The sequence below is a fragment of the Myxine glutinosa genome, chromosome 7, assembly GCF_964187855.1.
Source record: "Myxine glutinosa chromosome 7, kmMyxGlut1.1, whole genome shotgun sequence".
Lineage (NCBI taxonomy): Eukaryota > Metazoa > Chordata > Myxini > Myxiniformes > Myxinidae > Myxine > Myxine glutinosa.
In genome coordinates, this window is record NC_136267.1 from 116,480,452 (window position 1) to 116,500,484 (window position 20,033).

The window sequence follows — 20,033 nt, forward strand, 5'->3', positions numbered from 1 at the left end:
TCCTAATGTTTTTTTAAAATTACCTTTTTTGGGTTGGGAAGAGTTGGGAAAGAAAGTATGGCGATATGAATTATGACTAATTTGCTCCTTTTCTGCAATGTGAATTATTTAACCCTCTACTCTTTTCGTTTGTAGTTCTTTAAAAATGGAGGCAATCATTTCCTGCTGCTGCAACTCGTGGTTTAAAACTGAAATCTATATATATATAAAACACTGTGTGTGTGTGTGTGTGTGTGTGTGTGTGTGTGTGTGTGTGTGTGTGTGTGTGTGTGTGTGTGTGTGTGTGTGTGTGTGTGTGTGTGTGTGTGTGTGTGTGTGTAATGTTACCGATATCCGAAACGGAGAGGCTCACGTGCTTGATATTTGGCATAGACATGACCATTGAGCCTGGGACGAACATGGCCGAGACAATATTTGACGAGATCCATATTTTTTATTCATATTTACTTCAGCGCATTTCAGCGAAGTACCCGCTAGTCTCAGCCAGTGCGAGCAGCTCGCTGATTTGCTCAGAGCGATCACGTGATGTTCCATCATCCCGTCACACGTCACACGTTTGCACGTAATTCAGGGCGAAAAGCCATTGCGTTTTTTCACCTTTATGCGATCGTGTTTTGTGTCGATTTTGTGCGATATGAATTAAATTTTAATTCATATTTCGTGTTTACGAATTCGAATACGAAGGATTTCCCCTTTCCCCTTTCGATTTCGAATATGAATCGAATACGAGCTTGAGTCGAGAGGGCGAATGTACGGGTTGGAATGTGCGGGTCTCCCTTCCCCCGCCCGGCAACGCCGTACTGGGGGGCGTGGGTCACAGATCGGTGAGTCTCCAAATCCGCTTCGAGCTCTTTCGAAGATGCAGGACGATGTCGCGATTGTTGTGCTGCTCTCCGACCATGAGAACTGCAACGTCATTGTTGACTGGCCCTCCCCCTTCCCCCTCCCCCGTCCATCCTCCCCCTCCCTTTCCCCTCCCGCCCTCCCCCTCCCTTTCCCCTCCGTCCTCCCCCTCCCTTTCCCTTCCGTCCTCCCCCTCCCTTTCCCCTCCGTCCTCCCCCTCCCTTTCCCCTCCGTCCTCCCCCTCCCTTTCCCTCCGTCCTCCCCCTCCCTTTCCCCTCCGTCCTCCCCCTCCCTTTCCCCTCCGTCCTCCCCCTCCCTTTCCCCTCCGTCCTCCCCCCTCCTTTCCCCTCCGTCCTCCCCCTCCCTTTCCCCTCCCCCCTCCCCTCCCCCCTCCCACCTCCCCCCATCCCCTCCCACCTCCCCCCCCACCTCCCCCTCCCCCTCCCACCTCCCCCCCTCCCCCCTCCCCCCCTCCCCCTACCCCCCTCCCCCTCCCCCTCCCCCCTCCTCCTCCCCCTCCCCCCTCCCACCTCCCCGCTAGCCCCCTCCCCCTACCCCTCCCCTCCCCCTCCCCAACCCCTCCCCTCCCCTCCCCCTACCCCCCCCTCACCTCCCCCCTCCCATCCCTCACCCTCCCCTCCCCACCCCCCTCTTTTCCCCCCCTCCCCCTCTTCTCCCCTCCCCCCCCCCCCTCTTCTTCCCTCCCCCCCATTCCCCTCCCCTCCCCTCCCCGCCCGGCAATGCCGGGTACTCCTGGTAGTGCAATATAATAGCAAATTGTTCTGCCTTTCCTGGGATCTCGTAACTCGTGATCAGATTTTCATGCAATAAACAAAAGGAATTCCAAAGATCACTTTCATAAACTGTTTTGGAACGGCTCATCAAAATTGAGAGAATAAGAATTTAACCTTTCTTCCTCGAACGACAAAAAACAACACAAAAAGGTATTTAAAACAAGAACAAGTAGGTTCGAAAAGGTAACAACCTTTTCCTCTGCTCTATCGCAACTTGTCCGCCTAGCACCTTTGGCTTTGCTTCATGCAAACCGTGAAATCTAGATATCGCAGCTGAATGTGAAAGGTATGAGAGGGCTGGCTCAGGAAATATGACAAAACGTCACCAGCAATCATTGACCATGTAGGAGGCCGGTGGTGGTTCGAATGCAGCCTGTGGATGCTTAGCTGCATAGTTTTCTGGGGACGTGGCCGTACCGCTGATGCAGTGCCCCTATTACCAGTCAGCTCGTACTCATTTTGCTGACCTCCGAAGGATGACAGGCTGAGTCACCCCACCTGGTGTTAATTCAACAGCAAGACAGGAGCTCAAACACAGGATCATAAGATCTCAAGCCAGCCACTACAACCGATAAGGCAACACCAGGCTGTGTGCGTGCGTGTAATATTGTTGTGGATATGAGAATGTTTTTTTCCTTTATTGTTGTGGTAAAATGTTGTTGTAAAAGGTTGTTGTAAAATATCACCCCTCCTCCCTCCGTTTGTGGTTGTATAAAGGTCAAAGGGCGTTCCCGTAGTTAGTCCATAAAACATACATGCAGGACACGATATATCTTTGTTGACAGTTATATCCTTATTATGTGTATTAGTGTAAGGCATTAATTGAAATACTCCATTGCACCAAGTGAAATAAGATAGATTCCCTTTCATTCCCATTCCCAAAACCTCCATTTCCAACTGCGTCATTGCCATTTGCATTGCCAACTACATTTGCCGCCATCACCCGAGGTAATCTCGGAGAAGAAAGGCGTGTCTCCACCGCGTCAGTGAAGGAGGAGTGAGCCAGCCCCGAACAACCAACCAAGTACAAGGGGTTTGGCTTGAGAGGGCGGAGAGAGAACGCTCGGGGAGGTTCGCGAAGGTTCGAGGGTGTGGCCTATATAACCCGCGGCCCCGACGCCCCCACGAGAGAGAGTTGAGTAAGGGATCCCGGAAAGAGCAGTTTCAGCCACCGCAGCTTCAGCCACAGCAGTTTCAGCCACCGCAGCTTCAGCCCCAGCAGCTTTGGGGCCTTGACAGCAGTTTCGAGCGGGGCCGCGAAGGAACGGCGGCTGCTAAACGCGCCGATCGAGAGAGGGCGGCGGCTGCTTATCCCCGACCTGGCCGTGCTGCGGTTCCAGCTGGACCTTCCTCCCCCTCCAGCCATCCACCTCCTGCCATTCCTGTCATCATTCCCCGCGTGAGTCTGTCTTTTGTTTGTTCTGTCCCAGGGCATTAATTAAGACTGTAGGTAAGCTAGCATTGCACTGTGTCTCTGAGTTCTTCTGTAAATTATTTTATTATCTTTCCTTCTCCTTGGTTTTTTTGGTCCTGCAAATAGTAAATAAATTATATTTGTATTCCTTACCCTTTGTCTTTCTTCTTCTTCACATCCTTCGCTTTAGTCTTTTCCCCATTGAATATCTGTGGCGCGATTCGGCCAACGTTCAGGAATCGGGTTAGTCGGGGTAACTGTTAGGGCCGCGGTGCCATCCGCTCGGCAAAACAACATCTTATCCGCGGTCCGTAACAATTGGTGCTAGGGGTGGGATCGGACCCGAAGCGCGCTTAACGCGCTCAAAATTACGAGCTGCCGAAATTTGTTTTGTTTTAAGAAAAACCTGAATTTTGAAATTGCGCCATGGCGAGTTAAGGCGATCGGATGCCGGTGGGGGAACTAGAAGAGGGGTTAGGAGTAACCCAGGATCAGAGGGAAGAAATAGAGGAGAGCAATGAGGTGGTTGAGGAGGTTTCAGGCGCGCAAGATGGCGCCCTCGCGCACGAGGCTGCGGGCGCGCAAAATGGCGCCTCGCACATGGCTACGGCGGCCGCGCCCGCTGCACAAGTGGGAGGGATTGACATGCAGGCCCTCATTGCGCAGCTGCAAGCAGCTGTGCAGATGAGTATGGGAAACCAAATTGGAGGTGTGGAAACAGAATGGGGGAGCGACTAGGAAATCAAATCGGGGGGCTAGAAGCTAAATTTGAGAGTAAATTTGAGGGGTTAGACAATAATTTTAAGGGGTTAGACAATAAATTTGAGGGGTTAGACAATGGGATAATAGAGGTAAAGAAGGGGTTAATGGGGTTAGAAGATAGGATGGAAGACAAATTGCGGGAGATAGGGGAGCAATCCGCCCGGGAAATCAAACGGATGGGGAACCAGATAGAGGAGGTGAAAATCGGTTTAGAAGGTAAATTGGATGCTCAGAGGGATGAATTGGGACAGATGAGGGTGGCATCTACAAAAGAGATGGAAGAGATGAAGGAGGAGATACGATGAGGTGTAAGCGAGGAGGTCTCGGGGGTACGCGAGGAGGTAAAGAGAGGTGAGAAGCGTATGGAGAAAGAGGTGAGGAATAATACGGCTAGGTTACAGGGGGGCATAGAGGACCTGACGCAGGAGGTGGAACAGCTGATGGTGGGACAGACGGAGTTAGTGGAGCAGGTACAAAGGAACACTGCGGTACTAGGAGGGTTAAAAGCGACACAAAGAGACATCAAGGACGACTTGATAGCGACGAAGAGGCAATGTCAGATGGTACGTGAGGGACTGACAACGAGGTTGGACGAGGTGACAGAAGTAATGGAGACGAAGGACAGAGAGGTGAGGACGCACATAGAAATGGTTAAAGTGGCATTGGAGGAAGAGATAGAGGGGGCGCACCGGGAGATGAAGGAGGTAAAGGAAAAATTAGATGAGGTGGAAGAAGGGGTGATTGAAATTAAGAAGAGACGAAGGGAAGCTGAGAAAGAGATAAAGGAGGAAGTAATGGAATTGGTACAAGGTCTGTGCAATTGGTACAAGGTCTGTGCTCGAATCATGATTGTGTGCTTGCCAACCAAATAAAGAGTTTGCAGGTGGTGAAGGAGGTGCGGAGACGAGGTGCCAAGGTGAGTGGCGATATACGCGGAAATGTATATGATGTGAGGGGAGCTTCAGTCGGCTTGGGGGTTGATTTGGATCCGGGTGTTCGTGAGAGGCCGTTGGTGAAGTGTGCGACAGGTACGGTGTGCGAAGGAGGAGGTGTGCGAGAATGTCCGACTCTGGGGTGTGTGAGGAAAAAGTGCGCGCCAAGGAGTGAGTGTGCTGTCGAGAGTGAGTTGGTCGTAGCGCGTGTGCGAGGGGGCACATGGAAGCGCGGGATGGGGAGTGTTACAGAGGATGTAACGAGAGAGTGCACACCTGTGGTGAGTGTTACGGAAGAGTGTGCGCAAGAGGATGCGCGAGAAAGGTGTGTAACGGATGGGTGCGTGAGGAAAGAGTGCGCTGTCAAGAGTAAGAGAGAGTGCACACCTGTGGTGAGTGTTACGGAGGGTGTTACAGAAGAGTGTGCGCAAGAGGATGCGTGAGAAAGGTGTGTAACGGACGGGTGCATGAGGAAAGAGTGCGCTGTCAAAAGTAAGGGTGAGTGCACGACCGAGTGTGGAGGTAAGAGTAGTAAGAGTGACACGGAACGTGAGTTGGTTGTGGCAGGTGAGAGAGGATGTTCACCTGGAATGGAAGGATGCACACCTGGAATGGTAGAGCGTGTGTGGGAATGCACACTTGAGTTGGTCGTGAGGCACGTGGTTGGGTGTGCAAGTGAGAGCACACCTGTGGTTGTCACAGAGGAGGGGGCGCGAAGAGGTGTGTTGGTGAGGTGTGCGAACGACGAGTGTGTGCAAGGGTGTGCGGTGGTCAGGTGTGTGACCAAGTCTGTAAGCGGAATGAGTGTACCTGGGTGTGTAAAAGAAGGTGCAATGACGAGCATGGAGACGGCTGGATGTGTGAGCAAGGAACGGGCTGCGGGGTGTAAGCATGCGAATGGAGCATCGACGCTAACCGGGTTAGCGGTTAGAGCGACGTATAGCCGAATCGGGCCTTCGGTGCGAACCGGGCAGCTTTGCGTGCCGCGGGGATCCGCGGTGGTTTCGAAAGAACCGCCGTGCGAGATCCACGCCGGGCCGCGCTTTGAACGGCCGCGTCCGTGCTCCACTAGGCGGAGCGAGCAGCCCGATAGGGAGGGTCGTCATGGCGCCCCCTTTTTGTTGAGGCGTTCCGGCAGGTCGAAATCGGGCCATTGGACGGCTCTGTGCCGAGGTGGTGCGTGGGCTCTCGGCCCGGGTAAGCGTCCTTCCCTGCACCAAGTGCCGGACGCATCCAGCCGCTGGCACCAAACAACCCGCATTCATTGCTCGGCTTTACGAAGCCGAGCTTTAGAGATGAATTGGCGCACCGAGAGGCACTAGTGAGTAGACGTGTGATGAGGATAGTGTTTTGGCCCCGAAATTAGAAAAACAAAATTTGATGATTGGCAAAGGATTGGCAGAGTGATGATTGGTAATGGTAGGGTGATTGGCAGATGATTGGCAAATTTTTAATTGGCTGGAATTTGGTGAGCAAAATTGATAGTAGAAGATGCCCGATGTGGTGGGATGGCAACTCTGCCATCTCTCACACCGGGGGCAAAGGAGCACTAGTTATGGGGTTTATGGCAGTGAAAACTAGCCCGGGAGGGTTAGGATGTAATGATAGGGACCTAGAGAAGATGACCTTAGGTAACGTTAAGGTTAGGTAGTGACAATGATACCTGTAGTGGGGACACAGGTAGGTTAGTGTGGATGATAATGACGTGGTATGTGCTTAGTTTAAAGGGAAGACGGGGAGCACTAAGTTAGCAGGGCAACAGGTAGTTCAGATGATGCCGTGTGAGTGTTGGAGGTGTATTCAAGTGGATGGAGCAGTGTATGAGTAAATGATTGTGATTGTGAGTTGTATTGTGATTGCACAGGTGTGCAACTGAACAGGTGGATGGAGCAGTGTATGAGGGAGTGATGGTGATGTGTGTTGTACTTACCCAAATGGTCCAGGAAGGAAGGAGGGTGCAGGTGGCACCAGGTGAGATTGCACAGGTGTGCAACGACAGGTGTATGGAGAATGGTTGTGTGGAAGACATGGAGTGTGGAGTATATGGAGTATTGGAATGGATGGTCGTGGAGTGAGTACGGTGGAAACTGTGGAGTGGAGTGGATGGTGCGAAGGTGTGGATGGGGGAAAGGAGGATGGACCCCATCACGAATACCCGAGGAGGGTAGTGTAAGAGTTAGGTAGAGGGTACAGGTAAATTGTGGTTGGATATTGGCATCTGTGGTGCATGGTGGAAGAATGGTATTTGGATGGGTGCATTAGTGACGTGGAAATTGCTGGGCGTGTAGCCTGTTAGTGTGTGTAGTTGGTTTGGGCACTCCACCACTGTGAGGATGTCGGCCAGGTGAGGCCGCAGGTGGGCTCTGGGAGCCGGTAGTTGTTGTGGATGGGGCCCGAGGATCCGGAGGATGGACCCGGGTAGCCCAGTGCCAGAGGGCACCGAGTGGGGTGACAGAGCCAGGAGGGGCCTTCCCCAGTTAGATAGGTTAGGGTGAGGCGCTAGGTAAGCTCGGGTGGCAACTACAGTGGTGGAGGTGTGCAGGTGGGTAGACCTGCTGGGAGAGCTGCACGACCCAGCCCTGAAATTGTGCAAGGGCACAGGGAGTTGCATCGGGGGAGTGAGACCCCAAATTGAGAAGCACCACAGTTTGGTCAATGGGAATTGGTTTTTAGAACCCATAGTGTAAGTTGGGCAATGGATTGGCAGGGAAAGACCCCGGGTAGTGTAAAGTGTGTTAATGTCATTTAGAGGATAGTTAGGATTAAGAATCTCCTCGCACCATCTACATCCACTCACCTGAGATGACGTACCTCCACACCATGCCAGGTTGTTTTATTATTTTTATGATGCAAATGTTTTGGATTGTGAGACGCATCATGACGTGGGTGTGACATTGTGCTTTGTGTTCCATCTCTCCCTCCTTATGAGGATTGATGATGAATTGGTGATGGCAAATTTTGAAGTAGAGGGAGTGAAGACGAATTTGGTATAGGGGGAAGATGTGACGGTAGCGACGGATTTGTAAATGTGTAGATTTTGTAAATATGGGGTAAGGGCAAGGGTAGAGTAGGTGACGGGGGGTGGGTGACGTACGGTAGGGACGAGCTTCCTCACTTCGCTCTCCGTACGCACTTCGCCTTGCATTGCCTTATTGATGTGTACCCTTGTGACCTTGCCCCTCGCTCATCTGTCTTTTCCCCCCTTTGTCTCCCACATGAGGACCTGTGCGCCACTGGGCGCCGAGGGGAGCGTGCGTGAGTCCGCCATTGTGCGCCCGGAACTCCCAGAACCAGCTGTCTGCATCGATGCACCACCTTATGGACCACATGTCTGTGGCCGAGCACCACTTATGGAACCCATGGGTTGGGGCAAGGCCCCTCTGCTGGAACCGGCCGTGAAGGCCCGAAATCTTGCTGGCGGACCTTGGCCACAGGGCACCGATGCCCCACAGGTGAACCATACATAGTCGGCCCCTGTGGGCCATAAATAAAATTAAAATGGACACGTTTTGTGCAAGTTTTATTGCAAATAGGCCGCCAGCAAAGAAGATGACAACACCTGGAAGATAGTAATAGCCAGCAGAGGGAGCCGAAGAGCAAGAGACCACCAGCAGGGTTTGGGGTTTGTTTGTTGTTTTTATTTTCATGAACAGTGATGACTGTGCACCGATTGGTGCTTGAGGGTGTATTGGTGCGTTTTGGGTGCTTTCATGGTGCGTCGATGCAGAGCAGACTGTCTCTCCCCCCCCCCCCCCCCCCCAAAAGAACGATCACAGGTCCTGGGTTAGTTTTGTAAATAAAGTAACGTCATTGTAAATAATGCTCCCCACCGTCAATGTATAGTTTGAAGACAATTCCGCAATTCGGTTAGCTGTGGGCGTGAGTCTGTTAGGTAGGGTGCAATGGAGCAGCGGGACATATTTATTGGTGTCTTAAAACTGTCACACTCAGGGTCAGGTTAAAAGTAGAGGGAACTACACCTACGTGCCACACTAAGGTAAAAGTTATAGGTCCGGGACGTGCCTAAGGGGAGGAGGGTGCAGTGTTGTGGATATAAGAATGTTGTTTTTTTATTGTTGTGGTAAAATGTTGTTGTAAAAGATTGTTGTAAAATATCACCCCTCCTCCCTCCGTTTGTGGTTGTTTGAAGGTCAAAGGGCGTTCCCGTAGTTGGTCCATAAAACATACATGCAGGACACGATATATCTTTGTTGACAGTTATATTCTTATTATGTGTATTAGTGTAAGGCTGTGTCTTCCATTAATTGAAATACTCCATTGCACCAAGTGAAATAAGATAGATTCCCTTTCATTCCCATTCCCAAAACCTCCATTTCCAACTGCGTCATTGCCATTCGCATTGCCAACTACATTTGCCGCCATCACCCGAGGTAATCTCGGAGAAGAAAGGCGTGTCTCCACCGCGTCAGTGAAGGAGGAGTGAGCCAGCCCCGAACAACCAACCAAGTACAAGGGGTTTGGCTTGAGAGGGCGGAGAGAGAACGCTCGGGGAGGTTCGCGAAGGTTCGAGGGTGTGGCCTATATAACCCGCGGCCCCGACGCCCCCACGAGAGAGAGTTGAGTAAGGGATCCCTGAAAGAGCAGTTTCAGCCACTGCAGCTTCAGCCCCAGCAGCTTCGGGGCCTTGACGGCAGTTTCGAGCGGGGCCGCGAAGGAACGGCGGCTGCTAAACGCGCCGATCGAGAGAGGGCGGCGGCTGCTCATCCCGGACCCGACCGTGCTGCGGTTCCAGCTGGACCTTCCTCCCCCTCCAGCCATCCACCTCCTGCCATTCCTGTCATCATTCCCCACGTGAGTCTGTCTTTTGTTTGTTCTGTCCCAGGGTATTAATTAAGACTGTAGGTAAGCTAGCATTGCACTGTGTCTCTGAGTTCTTCTGTAAATTATTTTATTATCTTTCCTTCTCCTTGGTTTTTTTGGTCCTGTAAATAGTAAATAAATTATATTTGTATTCCTTACCCTTTGTCTTTCTTCTTCTTCACATCCTTCGCTTTAGTCTTTTCCCCATTGAATATCTGTGGCGCGATTCGGCCAACGTTCAGGAATCTGGTTAGTCGGGGTAACTGTTAGGGCCGCGGTGCCATCCGCTCGGCAAAACAACATCTTATCCGCGGTCCGTAACAATATTTAATCAACAACAAGCAAAATAAGTTAGTAAGCAAGAAGATCTGTAGGAGGGAGAGGGCTTGGGGGGGGGGGGGAGGTATAAAACACAAGGACACTGCTCGGACTTCCAGGAAAGAAGTTGGTATTTCAAAAATGTGGATCTGAGGTGAATTAACGGGGGTAGAAAAGATCAAAGTTTTTGGATGGGGGAAGATAAGGGATGGTGGGAACAGCTGTTTTAACGACCTGGAGGGAGGAGTGGGATTGAAGAGATTGAGGGAGTTTGTTCCAGAGGTGGGAAAAAAGAGGAATGAAAGAGTGATGGTGAGCAGAGAGTCTTGATTTTGACAATTTCACCAGAAGAGGGTTGCTGGCAGATCTTGTGCGTCCCGCAGGAATATTTGGGGCACAGAGCACAGATAGAGCTGGGGGAGCAAGGCCGGATAGGAGTCGATAGAAGACAGAAAGACCACCTACCTGCCTGCGGTGAATGAGTGAAAGGCCCTCACAATCGGCAAGCATGTGGATCCGCCTCCTCTGGTGACCTCTCCTACACTACTACACTTGGCTACGACAGCTCCGCCCCTTTACTGTGCGAGGGCTATCGGGTAAGCTGAGCAGCTGAACCACCAACATCGCAGGAGTGTCTCCGAGGGTGCGACCCACCATCCATCCTTCGGCCCCCTGTGAGGACCACGGCTCCACGAGCCCAAGCTGGCCTTTCTGGTGAGCACCTGCCGCCAACTCCACCATTCACAAGGCCTCGGAACTGGGAGGCACGGTCACAGTGTATGGCATCCCCCAGCCACGTCCCTTGCACCTCCACGTCATCCCCCAGTCCAACCAACTGCAGCCTCTGTACCCAACCACATGTGACCTCACCCAAGGTCTCGTTGACAGTTATTGTCCCCCGTCGCACAGCGGAGCGAAAGGGGGACTATGGTTTTCCCCTCCGTCCGTGTGTCCGTCCGTCCGTGCGTGCGTGCGGGCGTGCGTGCATAAGCGAAGGACCGCATTCGAATTTGGTGTGTGGGTGCAACCCACGTCAAAATCCAAGATGGCCGCCGCCATGTATGTCTGATGCCATGTATGTCTGAACCTTGTGAGATGAATATCTTGAAAAATAAGCGAAGTACCAACTTCTAATCTGGTGTGTGGGTGTATCTAGGCATAAGGAAGAATGCTATTGAAAATTGGGTCGCCACGTCAAAATCCAAGATGGCCGCCGCCATGTATGTCTGAACCTTGTGAGATGAATATCTTAAAAAATAAGTGAACTACCAACTTCTAATTTCGTGTGTGGGTGTATCTCGGCATAAGGAAGAACGCTATTGAAAATTGGGTCGCCACGTCAAAATCCAAGATGGCCGCCACCATATATATGTCTGAAACTTGTGAGCGAAATATCTCGAAAAATAAGCGAAGTACCAACTTCTAATCTGGTGTGTGGGTGTATCTAGGCACAAGCAAGAACGCTGTTTAAAATTGGGTCGCCACGTCAAATTCCAAGATGGCCGCCGCCATGTATGTCTGAACCTTGTGAGCGGAATATCTTGAAAAATAAGCGAAGTACCAACTTCTAATCTGGTGTGTGGGTGTATCTAGGCATAAGGAAGAACGCTATTGAAAATTGGGTCACCACGTCAAAATCCAAGATGGCCGCCTCCATGTATGTCTGAACCTTGTGAGCGAAATATCATATCATAGCATATTTTCTGCGTCTTCCACTTTGTCAACTCACATCACTTCACCGACGGGGGACCTAGGCGTAACGCTTGTCTTCAACCAAGAAACTCAATCCCAGAAGACACTGGTCTCACACCTCGGCCACCCATAACACCACATTGACCTCCAGACTGCACAAAACTCCATCCTTACAACTCCGCGTCCCAATATTGGAGCCGTCGCCCCCATAACCAGTTGAAGGCTGTGTCCTGCTAACCTATCAATTTTTATCCCAGCCTCCAACACTTTGGTCTAACACACTTGGATCAATAATGGTGTCACTGACCCCAGTAACCACCACGGCTTCATAAAATCCCCCCTCAATTTTGCATCCAACCCTAAAATTACCCGTGCCCAGCGGGAAGCGAACTCACTCCACCAGCAGACCACGACAAAGAAAGAGCGAGCGAAGCGACCATCCCTCACACAAAGCCTGGATCAGAAGAGCGAGAGAGAGACAGGAAAACTGCGACAGTTTGCCCACACAGCCAGGACCAGGAGAGGGAAACGAAACGGCGACCTTCCACCACGAAGCCAAGGCAAAAAGAGAGAGAATATGGCCGCTGAACCTTCTTCTATTAGCCCCAGCTGTCTGATGTCACACAACCAATCCCCGTCTTCGGGGTGGGGCCTCGCGGCCCTGATTGACGCCCAATGACTCGAGCAGGTTTTTTATATTTAATGGAGTTTAACAGTGTTAACTACACTGCCATGGCAATGAAAAAGATGCATTTACTGTTGAAGATTAACACAAAAACCTTTACTGGCAGAGTAAGAAAGATATATGTAAACACTGCAGAAAAGCCAGCAAAGATGAATGTTTCAAAGCCTCCGCGTATCATTAGCGAAATAGATGGATTCACAAGGAAGAAAGACTTCAGACGGCCCTGGCAAGACTACGCGAGAAGAGCACAAACTTGCTAATGAAGGCCTGCCATAAATTGCTTTGCTCCTTGTGCTTCTTGACTTCCTGCAAATGTGCCGACAAAGTTTACAAAAAGTTGGTTTATTTAAATTTCAGGAACAAAGTACCCCGTCCATTATGAATACCAGTTTCCAAATAATGTGAATGGCCAGTGCAGGTGAGAAGTATGTAATCGGAGAAAAAAACAAAACCTTATTGCACTAGAATATTTAAATAGACATAACCCAACCAACCAACCAACCACCGTTTAGAGGCCATTTTTCCCCGCAAGCGGGGGTTGGCCTTTTTCGGGGACCGTGGTTGTTGTTGTTTTTTGGTCCCCTTTTTGAAGCAATGTTTTACGGCCGGATGCCCTTCCTGACGCCAACCCTTTTTGTCGCCTTTTACGACAAACAGGGAATTACCAGTGAACTGGTACTCAATTAGCCGACCTCGGAAGGATGACAGGCTGAGTCAACCCCCCTGGCGTTAATTCAGCGATCGACCGGGATTCGAACCCAGGATCCTTGGATCCTAAGCTGGCACCCTAGCCGCTAAGCCAATATTTAAATAGACATGTACCATCTAAAACCAGTATTATCCAGTGTAAAGCATGAAAACATTTTTTTTGGTCAAATATCATACCTCTTCACTTGCTGTCCTTAAATAAAACAAACGACAGTGTACATTTGAAAGAAACGATCATTCCTCGACACATTTAATTAAAAAGTCACCTGATCAAAATTACCATCCTCTTTTCTTGAGCAAACGTCGTTGCTTAAAACAACTCCGCAAATTATTGTACTGTGATGATTAACAGAAGGAATTTGTATCCACAAGCATCCTGCAATGACCACGTTCATCGACTTTGGAAAAGCTTTTGATTCCATCCACCGCGGCAAAATGATGAAGCATATGGAATTCCTTATCAACTTGTGAAGGAGATTTCGAATATGTACACGGATACAAGATCCTCTCACCCAATGGAGAAATTCCAGCTGGAATTGGTCCCCTTGCCTCTTACCCGTTTGCCGCAGTGCTTGATTATGCACTCAAACACTATCAAAGGCAATGAGGAGGAAGTAGAAAGAGTCAAACCAGAGGTTCTTAAGGATCGCGAATTTGCTGATGACATAACAAAGTCGTCAGGATAAATTGAACACATGCAAGAACTTCTCAAGAGAGTTGACAAGTGCAGTGGGATGGCGCGAACAAATAATGCTAATCAAACAAAACTGATGGCATTCAATCAGTCGAGAGAGATCTTAATCATATCGAACGATGGAATAAAACTTCAGTCAATGGCTTCAAGTATCTTGGTTCCTGGGTTCATGCAACCGCTCAGGATATCAAACAAAGGAAAGCTACCCCATGGAGAACTTGCAACAAACTTTGAAGAATTATGGAAATCGACACACAACGTATCAAGGAACCACTGTTCAGAACAACAGTTGATTCCTTCCTGCTTTATGGAAGTGAAGCATGGACCTTCACTGTGACACATGAGAAGGGATTTGATGGGTGCTATATTTGACTTCGTTCAGATTCCAATGTCATTTGGCCTGAACATGACAAATAGAGCTATATGATTCTCTTCCAAGGCTGTCACTTAAAATTAGAAGACGTTTCGGGATTGCTGGGCACTACTACTCCCGCAAATCGAGTCAAAAGCAGGGCAGACCAGCTCTCAACTACATCAACATATTGAAGAAGGATACGTGCTTGGAGATGGGAACTGCGCACAGCAGTGCTTGATCGAGAGGACTGGAAGCTGAGGAACAATGTCATTTGAGTTCAGCCTGAGAGCATACTCAAGAAGAACCAACTTCAATGTACGTCACCAAGACCAGTTGCCTTCCTGTAAATCAAAATGTACAAAAGTTAATTTCCACAAAACAGGTATAAGGCCCTTCTAAGCTGCACAAACAATGATCTACCGATCACGTTTCAGGTTGTCACACATAATTTGTGCTCAGCATCTACCTTTAAATAGTTTTTATTTGGCAAAACAAATGTGATGGGTGTAGGATATTAAGCTGATCCTCAGATATCTTCCAGCATCGTTGAGTCTGGGTTCTCAAGGATGCCTTCAAAGCCATCATTCTTGCTCATTTATGGAAATGTGAAAATGGTACACAAGGTGAAATTGTGTAGAGTAAATGGTCAATGCTTGAGGGATTAAAGCAAGCAGGCCATCCATTTCTCCTGGGATGACTATATCGCAAAGCAGGCTTCCGAAGCCAGCCACATACTGGGCATCCTCCTTTGATCCAAGTCTTTCCTTGAAAAAGCTGAACTACCCGTGGCTTAAAAGGCCTTCATCTGTAGCGCAATGGAGTACTGCTCTCCCCTATAGGTTGGCGCACCAGCATCACCTATCACTCATGGATTATCTGGATCTGAAGCTCCCAACATTCTTGCAGCTGCTGCGTTTAAGCTGAAGCACAAATTCCGATGCACTCTTTTCACAAAAAGGTCCATGACTTCTACTTTCTTTTTTTTTACCCCCACCTCTCCACCCACTCTCCTATGGTACAACTCCCTGTGCTCTCCTCTCACAACACTCCCCTAAAGTCTTCCAGAATGCACGTGTTCTTGAAATATTAAATTTATCTTTAAATAAAATGTTAAATAAAATTTCCCTCCTTAAAATCCAAAAATCCAGGCTTGTTCCCCACCTCTATTCTGTTTCACTTTTCTCCCATTTGTGAAACTCTTCCCAAGAAGGTTTAATCGTACTCTTCCCTCCAGAGCTTCAAGGAGAAGTTATACTGTTTGGCTTCTACTCCCATTAACACCACCTCAACCAACATTCCGACATTCAGGTTGCTGTGTCCTCTCTCTCTCTCTCTCTCTCTCTCCTCTCTCTCCTCTCTCTCCCCTCTCTCCCTCTCTCCCTCTCTCCCTCTCTCTCCTCTCTCTCTCTTCCTGTTTGTTTATTCCTTCACTTATGTCCAACTGTCAGTAGAATGCCTTATTTAGTCTATCTCCTTGCTCTACGAGGAGTCTAGATCTTGTATTTAAAATGGTAACTGAATTAATAAATTGAATGCACCCGATCTCTCATTCCTCAAATCCTTTTAGCCACCAGCCCATGTCATTCATCTCTTTCCATGAGCTTTCCTAATCCCACTATCTGTTTCCATTTTCTTATCGCATTATGTACTCACATTGATCTTGTTTTGTCTGTACACCTGTTGTTCAACCGGTCCGCCGATACCACACAGATGGTACATTAACTGTCCATCTCTGTTGTTAAGCTATTCCACAAACTGCAACCCAGCCTGTATTTCCATATATATATATATAGTGTCCCACAATGCCTTTCAAAATGTTTTTGAATGCTGTGCTTGCTTTCTGAAATCACACTCTTGCTACGGTGCATTGAAAAGTTCTGAAAACTTCCGCACAAGCGGATGTTGGCTGTTGTTTGATTCAGGCTGGCATTTTATGAAGCAATCCAGAACTGACTGGCGGCAGTATTTGTAGAAAAGCTCCTCCGCCCTGTGAAGAATACTGTTCAGCTCCAACGTTCTTTGCAGGCTGAAAGGGAGGAGGGTGGAAGGAACAAAATAGGTTTGCATTAGGTTTAAATCCTTAGAGCCATCTTTCTCTTTATATGCATGGAGAGGTGAAGGAATCATGGGGAGTGAAAGACCTGGTAAAAAAACAATCAGGTTGAAAAGGGGTGAAACGGGATGAGAACGGTTAAAGTGATGGCTTTCACTTCCGGTGAATTTATTGGGCAGTGCCAGGAGGCAGTGCCATTCAACAACAACAACAACAGACATTTTAAGGGCATTTTCCCTGCTGGAGCAGGGGTTAGCCTTGCGGTCCCCATGACAATCTTCTCCATTTCGCCCTATTTTCTGCATCTCCCCATGTTAACCCCCTTTCCCGCATTTCTTCTTCCACCACCTTTAGCCAAGTCTTTCTTGGTCTTCCCCAGCCTCTACTTCCTTCTACATTCATTTCCATCACTCTTCTCAACCAGTCACTTTCATTCTTCCTCAACACATGATCAAACCATCTCAAACTGTTCCTCTTCACAGCATCCATCACAGGCTCTATTTCCATCATCTTTTGCAATTCATCATTTGTCTTCCTCTCAACGATACTCCGCACATCCACCGAACCATTCGCATTTCCACCCTTTCCAGCCTTCGTTGCTGCTCTACGTTCATGACCCATGTCTCGCTCCCATAAATCATAACACTTCTCACACATGCAGCATATTTTCCATTCAAAAATTTGAAGTTGACATGGACATCGATTGAAAGGTGCGCATCACGGAATAGGTCACATTTGAGCTGATTTGTATCGGATTGCTAGACATTTCTACAATTGAGCGATATTCGAAATCACCGTATTTAAGCTTATTTTCATAAAAACTTGTACAGATGCCAGGTTTTCTTAGGTGTTCCATATACGTGTCAAACTAGGCTAGATCAACCTGAATATGCAACATTCCGATGGCAAGAGTGGACCTTCAGCACTGGGTAAAGCTGAACTTTAGAGGAGACTAAGGCAATAAAAATGTTGATTCATCGAATCACTTTGTTTTTAAGTTCAGCCGTAATAATCCAAACCAATTGCCACCGTTTCAAGCTATTGTAGAGAAACCTGTCTGTCGGCATCCTTGGGTGCGAACAGCCAGAGGTTGTGATCTTACAACACATACTGGTGCGTACATCACCCTATTTACAACTGCAAATTTCACTCCGACTTTGATTACTTATTTAAATAATTAAAATTTTATTTCATGTGAAGTTATGGTTGTCAATCAAAATATCCACATTTTTATCTGACATGAAGTTGAGGTGAAGGCCGAAATGAAGGGAATTTTTTTAATGCAATGATAAGTATCGGAAATAAATACTTGAGCCAATAATCGTCAAACAGTCGTTACTCTTGTACGTCAAACAGTACTTTGATGTGGTTAATGCTCCGTGCTTCACTCCATTGAAGGACTCATTGTGCAGGAATGCTGGGATGCAGGTTTGTGCTCAAACCCAGGTTTCAACATTGTCTTCACTGAACCCTGTTTTGGATGGTCGTCTTGGATGAAATGGTCCAAAGCAAAAGTTTGCTCTTTTCATACGAAGAAAGGTGGGAGATTCACTGAAATCTCCCATGATGAAGCTGAGTCTTTAGGCCTGTTATTCTTTCATTGCAGAAAGGTCGCTGGTCTCTGCCTTCTGCTGCCCCATCCTTACTCTTATGGTGAAACTCCAATAATCCTGGCTCGCTGCTCACCACTCATTTTCCATCCTTTTCTCTTGCCTGTGGGACCAACTTCCTCAATATGTCCAATCTCATTCTTCCCTTGAGGATTTCAAGATGGCTGTTCACCTACCACCCCAAGTCATCCTCCATCTCTACTGATCTTTCCTACCCATATTAGCCCATCTAAGCTCACCCCTTCCTTTCCAAGTTAATGTGCTTTGCTCCCCAGTCATTTGCCTTGTTTTTCTTTCCCCTTCCCACACCCCCAGTTATGCTTCATCTTGCTGTTTGAAAATGTATCGAGCTTCTTGCCCCCCCCCCCCCTCCCCTCCCCATTATGTTTGAAGGTGAACGGAGGTTATGTTTTCACCCCTGTTTGTTACTTGCCGGAAAAGATTCCGGCAAGTATGTTGATCTGTTCGTTTGTTTGTCTGTCTGTCTGGCTGTTTGCAGCACTACGTCTACACCGTTGCACGTAAAATCGCCAAACTATGCGCACATATTGGTCTTGCCCAGGAATAGACTGTGCCCAATTGATGACGTCATCAGTCACGTAGTTCGGCCGCCATCTTGGAAAAACCGAAAAACGTTGCACCTCCATATCTCCGAAAGTGCTGAATATAAAAAATTGAGACATGGCTCATTGTAAAGAACTCTCCATGGGGAATAAAATATGTTAATGATGACGTCATCGGTCACTTGGTTCGGCCGCCATATTTGTCCTAAATGCCCGATAAAAAAGTACATTCCGGCAAGTCCTCGGTCTCTGACCGATTTTTCATCTGTCTGTCTGTTTGCAGCACTACGTCTCCACCGTTGCACGTAGAATCGCCAAGCTTTGCACACGTATTTGTCTTGCCCTCTTATATACTGTGCCCAATTGATGACGTCATCGGTCACGTGGTTCGGCCGCCATCTTGGAAAAACCGCCAAACTTTGCACCTCCATATCTCAAAGTGCTGAACAGAAAAAATTGAGACATGGCTCATTGTAAAGAACTCTCCATGGGGAATAAAATATGTTAATGATGACGTCATCGGTCACGTGGTTCGGCCGCCATATTTGTCCTAAATGGCCAATAAAAAAGAAAAAGTCCGGCAAGTCCTCAGTCTCTGACCGATTTTTCATCTGTTTGTTTGTTTGCCTGTGAACAAAATATCTCAAAGTTGTGGATAGATTCGGACGAAATTTGGCAGAAAGGTAGCGTATGTGACACGGACGAAATGATTATATTTTGGTGAAGAACCGGGTTTGGATCTGGCTACTAGAATTTTTAAAGTGATTCTGCACCTTTGGGAGATGTGGCCAAAACTATATATAGCAGGATATCACAAAAAGTTATGGACGGATTCGGACGAAACTTGCTGGACAGGTTGTGTGTGTGACAAGAACGAATTTATTTGATTTTGGTGAAGATCCGGATTCGGATCCAGCTCGTATAATTTTTTTAATGATTCCTCACCATTGAGTGATATGGCCAAAACCGATATAAGCACGATATCTCAAAAAGTTATGGACGGATTTGGACGAAACTTGGTGGAGAGGTTGTTTGTGTGACAAGGACGAATCGATTCGATTTTGGTGAAGATCTGACTATGGATTCGGATACGAGAGTTATTTAATTATTAAGTGATTTTTCACCATTGGGAGATAGGACCAAAAACGATACATATCAGGATATATCAGAGTTGTGGACGGATTTGGACGAAACTTGGTGGACAGGTTGGGTGTGTGACAAGGAAGAATTGGTTCCATTTGGTGAAGATCCGGGTCCGGCTAATAAAAATTAAGTGATTCCTCACCATTGAGAGATCGGGGGGAAAAGCGATATATAACATATGTAAAAAAAGTTATGGACGAGTAATGACTAAACTTGGTGGAAGTGTTTGTTAGGCGACGAGAACAAGCCGATTAGATTTTGGTTCAGGTCCGAATCCAGATCCGGCCTATCAGTGGGATACAAAACGTAAACTGCCCAACCTGGCGGAGGTGTGCACTCTACCGAGTGCCGTTCCAGTATTGTTCTGTGTTCTACCTCTTCCGCAAACTCAATTTTGAAATTCCCCACAATCTAACAATAATAATGTACCTCGTGTTCCCTTTTTTAGCAGCCGTTTTTTTCCAGAACTAAAAGCAATGTTTTGCCATAATTTATAAATCAAATTGACAATGATGAATCACAAAAAGAAAACAACTATAAAAGTGCACCCTAATCTCGCCAGCACACGTGCAGTTTGTGGCCATTTCGACCTGAAGAAACTTCCTCAAACGGCATCACCATCGTTAATAGAGGGAAAAGTGACTAT

The 20,033-nt window shown here is 48.1% G+C and overlaps 1 protein-coding gene across 2 annotated transcripts in view; it reads right to left on the minus strand.

The window, feature by feature from the left end:
• Window positions 1-13,189: 13,189 nt before the first annotated feature.
• LOC137431531 (TBC1 domain family member 15) overlaps window positions 13,190-20,033 on the minus strand; it is a 40,007-nt gene continuing 33,163 nt past the window's right edge. The window contains exon 10 of one of the 2 annotated variants that reach the window (XM_068122943.2): window positions 13,190-16,044. In XM_068122943.2, the coding sequence (XP_067979044.2) occupies window positions 15,876-16,044 (169 nt within the window). In that variant the 3' untranslated portion in view covers window positions 13,190-15,875. The remainder of the gene's footprint in view (window positions 16,045-20,033) is intronic. The other variant, XM_068122945.2, reaches the window with a different exon arrangement.